General features: G+C 37.9%; 1 protein-coding gene and 1 pseudogene across 1 annotated transcript; both read left to right on the top strand.

Moving 5' to 3' along the window:
• Positions 1 to 2,319: 2,319 nt before the first annotated feature.
• On the top strand, positions 2,320 to 3,027 carry LOC119522354 (annotated as a pseudogene).
• A 6,716-nt stretch (positions 3,028 to 9,743) lies between these two features.
• On the top strand, positions 9,744 to 10,061 carry LOC119523812 (potassium voltage-gated channel subfamily E member 3-like). Its single transcript, XM_037822610.1, has one exon. The coding sequence runs from the start codon at positions 9,744 to 9,746 to the stop codon at positions 10,059 to 10,061; it is 318 nt and encodes a 105-aa protein (XP_037678538.1).
• Positions 10,062 to 11,417: the final 1,356 nt, after the last annotated feature.

Here is an 11,417-nt window from a genome sequence, read left to right as displayed (position 1 = left end):
GGGACAATTAGCAGCGGGTGTGCAAAAGGCTATCATCCATGCCAGCTACTGAGGCATGTGTGTGTTTTGCAGGAAGGACTTCCCATTGTGCTGGGCTGTGTGGCTCTTGCTGCCAGCTCTGCAGGCTCTTTTGGGTTTTTAAACTAATCCAGACCATGGTGTGGCTGCCAGTTCCCCAGCAGACTCACTCACTTGTTTCAGAATGTAGACTCTCAGATTCACCAAGTTCATGGTCCCTGTGGATTTAGCAGAACTTGACCAGCTGTTGCATCACTGGAAATGGTATTCTGGAGCACTTTCTGTCTTTTATCTACTATTTTTCATGGAGACATTTTTTGTCCTGCCTCTCCTAATCCACCTTCTTCCTCCTGTCCAGCATTTAAAATTTTAATTTTTAGGTAGAATCAAGTTTAAGCTCAGCATTTTATTAGACATATACTGCAGGTAAATCACTTTTTCTTTATAAATATAAATTTTCTTTTTATCACAAGAATGCTTCTTTCAAAGGGCATTTTGAAATGTATGGAAAATATAATGTGATAATGTAACATTTACCAGCTTCTCAATACTTTCAATAAATGGTAATTTTTATTGCCTCATCAACATTACAATATCAAACAGACCACTAGAAAGAAAGAAATATGCATTTTCAATTTCTATTTTCCATAACACTTCACATGAAATAGAAATACTTTACATGAAATAGATATTTACTGTATCTTAAGTGAGATTGTTGAAATTCACTGATATAAAATTTATATTTTATAGCTTTATTGGGATCTAATAGCATACCATAAACTTCAAATATTTAATGTTTGCAATTTGACAAGTTTTGATATATGTATTCACCTGTGGAACCATCACAATAAGATAGTTAACATCACTTCCAAAAGTTTTCTCATGCCCCTTTGTGAATGTTCCTTCCCATCCCTCACTACCCTCCACTTCTGCCCAGGTAACCATTAATATGCTTTCTTTCACTCTAGTTGGTTTGAATTTTCTTGACTTTTATATACCTAGAAATATACAATATGAATTCTGTTTTTGGCTGCTTTATTTCACTCAGCATAATTATCTCAAGATACATCTATTTTGTTTGTGTATCAATAGCTCATTCTTTTTCCAGTACTGAGTAGCATTCTATTGTATGGATGTACCAGTTTTTTATCCAGTCATGCTGGTGGACCTTTGGGTTGGTTTCACTCTTTGAAAATTATTAATAATGCTTATATTAATATTCATGCACAATTATGGTACTCTAGTTTCTTTACTTTTAGGTGAATTCCTCGGGGTAGGACTACTGGATCATATGATAAATTCACATTAACTTTTTAAGAAACTGCCAAACTGTTTTCCAAAGTGACTGCACCATTTTACACTCTTCCCAGCGGGGTATTATTAGGATTCCAGTTCCTCCACATCCTCACCAACACTAAGTATGGGCAATCATTTAAAATTTAGCTTGATTCTAATATGCATGTACTGACATTGCCTTGTGCTTTTTATATACATTTCCCTAATGAATAATGATGTTGAGCATCTTTTCATGTGCTTAATTGACATCTGTATATCTTTTTAGGTGATGTATCTTTTCAAATCATTTGCCTAGGTTTTTTCTGTGCTGTTGTCTTATTACTGTGTTTTCTGTGTTCTTTATATATAATGGATACAAATCCTATATCAGAAATAGACTTTGCAAATGTTTTCTCTCAGCCTGTCTTTTCTTTTCATTCTCTTGGCAGTATTTTTGAAGAGCAGAAGCTTTTAATTTTGGTGCAGTTCAGTTTATCCATTTTTTTTTCTTTTATGGATTATGCTTTGGGTATAATATTTAAGAAATCATTGTCTATCCCAAATTCACAAAGATTTTCTTTGTTATGTTTTCCTTTAAAACAGGGGCCAGCCAATGACTTATGCAAATGTGATATGGTAAATATTTTAGGCTTTGTGAGCTATAATAGTCTCTGTTGCATTACTGGACTCTGATGTTGTGGCATGGAAGCACCGATAGGCAATATGCAAATGAATAGGTGGAACTGTTTTACAATAAACTTATTTACAAAACCAGGCAGCCAGTCTGCAGACCATAGATTGTCAGCCCCTCCTTTCAGTTTTATAGTTTTTACAATTTTAGGCCATAGAGTTGGATTTTTGGTCCATTTTTAGTTGATTTTCACATATGGAGTATGGAATGCATTTTCTTGCATTTAGATATCCAATTTCCCAGGAATATTTGTTGAAAGGCTATCCTTTTTCCAGTGACTTAACTTTGTACCTTTGTCAAAATTCAGTTGCCCAGAGGGATGCAGGTTTTCTGCTATGGCACCTAAAAGGCTGGCAAAAAGGTGGCAAGCAGGGAATTTTGGGGTGAGTGACAAGAGAGTCACAGTTTGGGCTCAGGAATAAAAACATGGAACAGAAGATGTGGCTTCCTAACCATCAGAAGGTATGTTTGGACTGTCCATGAGGGGCAAGGCTTTGCATTTCAAAGAAAACTGAAGATTCAGCAAAATTACAAGAAATCGCTATGGAAGACAAAAAAGGCTCAAACCTCACAAGAATCCCAAATCACAGATTGATATCCAGATCATCTGAAATATCTCTATTTCGCTGAAGAGGAAAGACTTAGAAAGCAACTTAAAAATTTGACTGAACTTTGTCAGAAGAACAAGTTGACCAATCTTTGCCAGAAAAATGTAGCATTCATCAGGTTTTGTCTGAAGAATAATGTTGCATTGACCAGCCTCCAGCAGGGCAAAGTAGCAAAACAGTAAACTCCATTGTTACTTCAATGAAAAATTAAAAGAAAACATCAAAACAAAAAGCACAAAAAGAATATGAGCAGGTACAATATAAACATGCTGCTAACAAACAAGAATTTGAGAGAAGAAAAAAAGAGTGAAGAAGCTCAGAGGCTATACAAAAAAGAAAAAAATGGAAGTGTTAAAAATATTGAGCAAAAATACTAAAAAGGGCCAGCCAAATTTGAACTTACAAATGGAGTATCTTCTTCAAAAAATACAAGAAATATTAAATCAGACATTTTGTCCTTAAAAAATCAGTTTTCCATGTGCAGGTTGATCTCTGAATTCTCTACTCTGTTCCATTGGTCTATACATCAATCTTGAGGATAAAATCACACATTTTATAAGTTTATAATGAATGCTGAAAACAGACAGTGTTAGCCCTCCAAATTTGTTCATTATTCTCCAGCTGCTTTAAAGATTTTTTTCTTCACCACTGGTTTTGAGCAATCTGACTCTGATGTGCCTTGTTCTTGTGTTTGGGCTTCAATGAGTTTCTTGGATTTCTGGGTTTATAGTTTTCATTTAATCTGGAAATTTTTCAGCCAGTATTTCCTCAAATATATTTTCTGTCATCCTCCTTGTCTCCTCTCTTCTATGGACATGAATTATATATATATTTTGCTGTTTGAAATTGCCTCACAGCTCACTGATGGTCTGTTCTCCTTTCCTTTACCTGGATTTTTTTTTCTCACTGTTTCATTTTGGAAAGTTCCTATTGATATGTCTTCAAGCTCATTAATCTTTTCATCTCCAATGCCTAGTCATTAATCCCAACAACTGAGTTTTTAATCTTGTACATTGTAGTTTCCATCCCTTAGACATTTTTACTTAGTCTTTTAAAAATATAGTCCATGCTTCTTCTTACTTTTTTGCACATATACAATAAAATCATAACAACTGGTTTAATATCCTTGTCTGCTACTATCTAATATTTGGGTCAATTTAAATTGCTTGTTTGTTTGTTTTTTTTTTTTTTTTTTTGCCTCTTTATGAGCATGTTTTCCTGTTTCTTTCCATACCTGGCAATTCTTTATAGGATGCCAGAGCTTGGAAGTGGTTTGATCCTTCCAGGTCTTGCTTTTAAGAATTGTTTGGTGGGAAGTGATTTGTGAAGCTTGGCATCATTTATTCTCAACTAATGAGCAAAACCCTTCTGAGTACTCCACCTAATACTCCATGAACTAAGAGGATTTTTGTATGACTTGTTGGGACTATTCCTAGTCTTGAGTGAGGGCCACTATTCTTTCTCATATTTTCTGAAGATTATTTACCCTGTTTCAGGTAGTTTCCTTACACACATGATCCAATCAATATTCTTCTCCATATTCTGGAGTTCTGTCTTTGTATGCATAAAAGAAGCCATGCTTAAGGGTTGGTTTAAACTGGCTGGGTTTCTTTTGGTGCTCAAAAGTATCTTTAATATTCATATATTCTGAAGTGATTTCAAATCTCTCATGTTCCTGGCATTCATTCTATGAAAGCTCTCTCCTCTCAGGTGCTCTTTCTTGTGTACTATAATCACATAGGTTTCCCAAGACTCTCAGTTCCTCAACACAGGGACTCCACAAGACTCTGTCTGGCTTCCCCTTCCCTGCACTATGGCCTAGAAACTCCTTCACACAGCAAACTGAGGCATGGTTACCTTGCTTGTTTATTGTCTTTCAGGGACCACTGCCCTGAATAATTGTCTGATGTCCAGTGTCTTGATAACCATTGTCTTATATATTTTGGTCATTTTTTGTTTGTTTCAGGCAGGAAGGTAAATTTCTTCCCTGTGTCTCCACCTTGCAGTAAATGGCATTATCCACCTGTTCAAACCTCATTTAAATATAAGAAGACATTTTCCTGGCCAAGGTGTCATCAGTGACTCAGAAATTCTAGTTCTACTTTGCATGAACACATTTAAGTGATTCTCAATGGATTTAACATGCTATTTTATTCCTTATTTGGTATGCTACAGCTACTAAAATCTATAGCTACCAAAATCCTCACTTTGTTCATTTCATAGCTTAAGGTACTGAAAGCCAGTGCCTGATACTATTGTTACTGATTTATATAGCTATTCTATTTGCCTCAGGATTGCATATAATTATAGAAATAAGAAACACTAATCATTTTGCACATATATCAGTAAGAATGTAAGGTAGTTCAATGCAGGTCCTTCTACCTGTAGGTATCTTTAGTTCTTAAATTCTATAATACTTCTGTTTTTCCTTTTGTAAGAAAACTAGAAATTGCTGTAATTTCTCCATTAATCACTAATATTACTAGACTAATTTCTTATTGCTGCTATAACTAATTACTACTTATTTAGTGGCTCAAAGCAATCCAAACCTATATTCTTATAGTTATAGAAATCAGGAGTCTGAAATGGGTCTCATTGTGATAATATGTTGGCAGGCTGTGTTTTTTTTTGGAGGCTCTATGGGACAATCTAATTCTTTGTTTTTTCCAGCTCTTAGAGCCAACCTGCATTCCTTGGCTTCTGGCTTCATTCAAATCCATCAATGTCAGGCCAAGTTATCAAACTACCACCTCTCTTGTTCTCCCTTCAGTAGTCACAACTCCCTCTCCCTCTGACTCTCCTTCTGCTTCCTTCTCCTACTTTTAAGAGCCCTTGTGCTCATACTTGGCCCACCCAGATAATCCAGGAGAATCTCCCTATATTAAATTCATCTGATTAGCAACCTTAATTCCATCTGCAACCTTAATTCCACTTTGCCATGTAAGGTAACCTATTCATAGGTTCTGGAGATTAGGAAATAGACATCTTTAAGGAGTAGGCATTATTCTGCCTACCATAATCACTAATATCAAATTCATTCTCTCTGCTCTGTTTCTGTCCCTTTCTACATATACAGTAATTTTTAACCTAGTAAGGAATCACAGTATAATGTTATTGGTGATATTTTAAACACAGTGCATGTAGTACCAAGAAGATAAAATTACAAAGGAAGTGATGATCATATGAACAACTATGACCAAATTTCAACATGTAGACAAGAACAAACAACTCTCATCTGGTTTGTGGTAAAATGCCAAAGATTTTTAAGATCACCCCTATTTCAGAGATGCTAGAATGTAAAAAAAAAAGAAAAGAAAAGAAAATGTATATCTGAGAATTAATGGAATATAGTATATGTGAAAGAATAATCAAATAATTTAACAGGTCCTAAAGAATGGAATACATACAAGGTGTGCCAGTTTGAATGTATTGTGTCCCCCAAATGCCATTATCTTTGTGGTCTTGTGGGACAGACGTTTTGGTGCTGGTTAGATTTGCTTGGAATGTGCCCCACCCAGCTGTGGGTGGTGACTTTGGTGGGATACTCCCATGGAGGTGTGACCCCACCCATTCAGGGTGGGCCTTGATCAGTGGAGCCATATAAAACATGCTGACTCAGAGAGACTGAACGGAGTGCAGCTATGAGTGACGTTTTTAAGAGGAGCAAGCTTGCTAGAGAGGAACATCCCGGGAGAAAGCCATTTTGAAACCAGAACTTTGGAGCAGACGCCAGCCATGTGCCTTCCCAGCTAACAGAAGTTTTCCGGACGCCATTGGCCATCTCCAGTGAAGGTACCCGATTACTGATGTGTTACCTTGGACGCTTTGTGGCCTTAAGACTGTAACTGTGTAGTGAAATAAACCCTCATTTTATAAAAGCCTATCCATCTCTGGTGTTTTGCATTCTGCAGCATTGGCAAACTAGAACACAAGGTAAACTTTGACAAGAAAAAAAGAACAAGGGCATAATCTATGTTGAATAGTCAAAAAGAAGCATGAGGACATTACATGCTTGCTTCATGACACTGCATGCCTGCTTCATGAGACACTGGAATAAAAACAGAGATAGCTAGCATATAAATTGATCAGAGTGTAAGTAATCCCATGCTCACCCCCAAAAAAGAAACCTTCATTAAATATTCAAGGAAGATTTCCATTTTTATAAATGTAAAATAGGCTTATTTTCTATGTGTGTTTATGTATTTTGACATTTTGAATTGCACAGTCCATTAATGTGTTTTGGAGAATGATTAATTGAAAAACTTTAATTTAAAAATATGTTCCATAAATCAGATAATGGGAATAAAATAACTTCACAATCTAAAGTAAAAAAGCTTCAAGTGCTCTTTTCTAAAAATCATTTTTCTTAGTTACATTTCCTTAAAATCTGTGCAGGGACACTGCTTTATTAACTCTCCTGAGATGTTAAATTACCAGGCTATCACCGCATGGTAGAGCTGGTGCCACTGCCAACTCCTACTCTGCTGCAGCCTGGTGATGACCACCACTGCCCCCTGCCCTGTGGCTGCTGCTGCTGCCACCATCACTACCTGTTTTGCCACCTCCTTGGGACTGGCTGTATTATTAGGCCACAATATTCAATGAGTAAACATATTCCTTTCTTTGGTGTTCTTGGTCACACATTAATGGAGTTTCTGAAGGGCAGTGGAAATTACTGCCAAGCCCAGCATGGCCTCTATGCAGACAAGTGAACTGTAGAAACTCATTACTACTCCACCAAGAAACCCCAATAAAAGTGGTTAACCTGGACAAAAAAGTGTTGTATTGAAATCTGCAGAGCATTTTACAAGAGTTCTGACCTGGATGGGGTAAACCTCAGTGAACTTCTTTATATTGCCTCAGTATTATTGGATTGAAGAATCACTGCTTCTTGTTGGTAGGTTCATTTCATTTCCCATTACTCCCAACTTCATACTCAAGGCACTGAGAATTTCAAGTGGTGTATATTGAAGTAGACCAGTTTCTTTACAGCATTTCTGTATTCAATATTTAAAATTCTTTCATAACCTTTTGTGTGTTTTTAACTAAATTAAAATGGCTCGAATGAACCGCCCAGCTCCTGTGAAATTCACATACAAGAACATGAGATTCTTTATTACACACAATCCAACCAATGCAAGCTTAAGCAAATTTATAGCAGAACTTAATAAGTATGGAGTTACCACAATAGTAAGAGTATGTGAAGCAACTTCTGACACTGCTCTTGTGGAGAAAGAAGGCATCCATGTTCTTGATTGGCCTTTTGATGCTGGTGCACCACCATCCAACCAGATTGTTGATGATTGGTTAAGTCTTGGAAAAATTAAGTTTTGTGAAGAGTCTGGTTGCTGCATTGCTGTTCATTGTGTTGCAAGTCTTGGGAGAGCTCCAGTGCTTGTTGCCCTAGCATTGACTGAAGGTGGAATGAAATATGGAGATGCAGTACAGTTCATAAGACAAAAGCAGCATGGAGCATATAATGGCAAGAAACCTTTGTATTTGGAGAAGTATCATCCTAAAATGTGTCTGTACTTCCAAGACTCCAATAGTAAACAACTGTTGCATTAAGTGAAACTGTGGTGCCTGATGCTATTGCCTTGGAAGTGGAACTTGAGAGAGGAAGGATCTAATTTGTCATACATAAGCCAACATGTTGATGAATAAGTCTAATGAAGCTTCCAGAGGAGTATTAAAAAGCAGTTTTACTATGCTACAAGTTTGACAGAATTACAAACTCTATGTTTGGGTTACAATCAGCCTATTTGGAAACTTAGCAAAAGATTATTGCTGGTCAGCTTTTAAAATGGGCTTATCTTTTGTAACAATTGACCTTTCCTGAAATCCTGCAGTATTGAGTTATAAGTCTTTAAATCTATTTCCATGCCAGAATCTAATTAATATATAAAAAAATTAGAGAGATTAGGTGCCAAAATACCCAACACAATACTTGTATTATATTTTTAGTGTCATACAGAATTTAAAATCCCAGGGACTATGAACATACTAGACTTTATGTGGTTTATTCCTTCAGTCATTTCAAACACTAAAAGTAGGGCCTATGTTGTTATTTGCCTGTTAGCTTTGTTTACATCTCCCACATTTTTACTGGTATACATCAGGTTTGCTCAGCCATGGAATTTTGTTGGATTTTAATGTTTTATCTATAAATCTCATTTTGTGACATTAGAGAAAACCTCCGTTTTGAAAATTCACATTGTACAGAAGCACGTCTTTAATGTCTCCAGACAAAAAAGCCTTACAGTTAATTTAATGTTTGCACATTTTGGGGTGCAAGTTAACTGGGAAAGCCTGACAAATGAACAGGAGTGGGGGCTATTAAAATATTTTAGTAAAATGTTGCTTTTATCTTGTGCAGAACATGTACAATATGCTCTTTAATTTAGTAAATATTTTTTGAAAAGTAGAGATGCTTTGTTAGGGTAACTACAATAATTCTTAATCAAAATTTCTGAAATTCTTGTAATTTTTTCCATATCTATTGGAAGTTGGCTACCAACCATTATTTTTGTTTGATGTGAGATTTTTTTTCTCTCTCTTCCCAATCTCTCATGCAAAAAAAGAAAGGTTTCTGCTAATGATTCATCAGACATCTCATATTTTATATGCATTTTGAGCTGTGTAACTTAATATTTGGATGCTTGATTTATTTTATTATGCAATTGATAAAATGGTGATGTGTATTAATGTTAGTTCAACCATATATTTATACTCTCTGGGAATGTGTGGTTATAGTTCTGTGGGACAAATAATTTGTTAGTGTTCACCAGCTTGTAAAAACCTAGTGTGAGAGCCGAGAGCGCGTGGGGCTGTACTAGGCGCCCGAGGCGCGGAGAGTACCCGAGGGATGCAAAGGTGCGCGGCGTCCTGGCGCCCCCAGAGCTTAGCGCGCGGTGTCCAAGAGAACAATCCGGCGCCCCTTGGGAGCCGTGCCGAGAGGCAGCTCTGGGCCTTCCTGGCTCCTGAAATCAAGACGGAGACCCCAGATATACCCAAAGACATCCTGAAGAGCCTAAGCAGCTGAGGAGCCTTAGAGTGCCCACAGGGAGACCCCCAAAGCCAACTGAGAGCCAGAGAATTTTCCTGCTGTTTGAGCATCCTCCGATTCTTCCCCCACCTCAATCCCTGTTGCTATGGAGACCACAAATGGGACCGAGACCTTGTATAAGAGCCTACACGCCGTGCTCAAGGCTCTCAATGCCACTCTTCACAACAACTTGCTCCGCCAGCCAGGGCCAGGGCCAGGGCCAGGGCTCGACAACCAGATTGAGGAGCAGCGGGCCAGCCTACCTGGCCGTGATGACAATTCCTACATGTACATTCTCTTTGTCATGTTTCTATTTGCTGCCACTGTGGGCAGCCTCATCCTGGGCTACACCCGCTCCCACAAAGTGGACAAACGCAGTGATCCCTATCACATGTACATCAAGAACCGTGTGTCTATGATCTGATGTTAGGGACCCAGGGACTATATCAGATCTATGTCCCTATCTGTTAGGTCATCACGAAACAGTGCTTAGAGAAGTTATCATGGGGTTGAGAGGAGGGAGGCTGGCAGAGCTAGGCCTTATGGATAAGGACTTTTCCAGGCAAACACAGACTTTGTAGACAGTGGGAGCCTCGTGAACAAGCATGTAGATGTTGGAAAGGATAATGACTAATGACTGCTCCAGTGGCTGTAGTATTGGGGGAGGGGATTGGAGGAGGGTATAACAGAGGGGAACGGAAACAGGACAATGCACTGGGGACATCTTTTTTTATGCGTCACCTTCAACAACGAGATGCAGCAATGATTATTCTATATCACAGATAGAAAATCTGAGGACTATTACTTATTTGTATTTGTTCACATTTTATATTTTTCAACACACTTACCATCTGTGATTTTTACCCCCGTGAGGTAAGCAAGACAAGTGCCATTCTGCCCATTTGGGCCAGAATGGTGCCATGATTGGAACCCAGACCTCTTGTCTTCTTGCCCAGTGCTTTTCAAAACTGCCACACAGGAATGAATCCAGTTTTGTGGGGCCCAAAGCTTTTACAATTCTGGGACCCTCATTAAGAAAAAGAATTTTAAAATGTCTTACTTTTGCAAATATTACAAAAATATATCACCATGTTACTACGTTGCTAGGGCCCCTCCTATGGCCTTAAGAAGGAGCCTGTGCATGTGCAGGGCCCTGAATGTCAAGCCTCATTAGCTCCATGGTTTATCTGCCTCTCAAGCCATGTCTTAGTGCCCTTTCCAGCCCAGGCCATATCTCCAGTCATCGGGACTTCACTGCTTCCAATGCAGCTCTTCCATTTTGGTTTTTTGATTGAGAGAAATTTTCGTGATAGCAAGTTGAAATCTGCTTTGAAGCATTCCCCATTGCTCCTAGATTATTGTTTTAAAGAAGCAGGTATGGAAAGTAGACACGTGGTTCAGTGGAAAAAGAATCAGCTCTGGTCTGACCACTTAGGTGTAACTTTAGGCTGGACACTTCCTTCCTGATCCTTTTTCTTCTTCTGTACAATGAAATAGACTTGAAAGTTTCTATGGGCCTAGAAGTTCTGGCTTCACATACATTAGGTTGAATCATATGAAATTGCAGTTTGAGGAGGTCAAAAATAGCTGAATTATCAATAATTTCATATGGTTCAATCGAATGCATGCAATTTTGTAACACTTTACAAGCTTTTTTCCCCATCCCCCATACTGGAAACTCCCACTGTCAGATCTCAATTTGAGAGATCTCCATGGGTCTCCAGAAAGCCCCTTTGAAATGTACATATTTGTGTATAGCAGAAACTCTGAAAGTATATTT

This window comes from Choloepus didactylus, chromosome X (genome assembly GCF_015220235.1).
Source record: "Choloepus didactylus isolate mChoDid1 chromosome X, mChoDid1.pri, whole genome shotgun sequence".
NCBI lineage: Eukaryota > Metazoa > Chordata > Mammalia > Pilosa > Megalonychidae > Choloepus > Choloepus didactylus.
The sequence above is the reverse complement of the archived record's forward strand: the minus strand, read 5'-3'. Positions and strand labels throughout refer to the sequence as shown.

Coding starts and splice junctions, on each gene's coding strand:
- LOC119523812 (XM_037822610.1), top strand. CDS start 9,744: ATGGAGACCACAAATGGGACCGAGACCTTGTATAAGAGCCTACACGCC.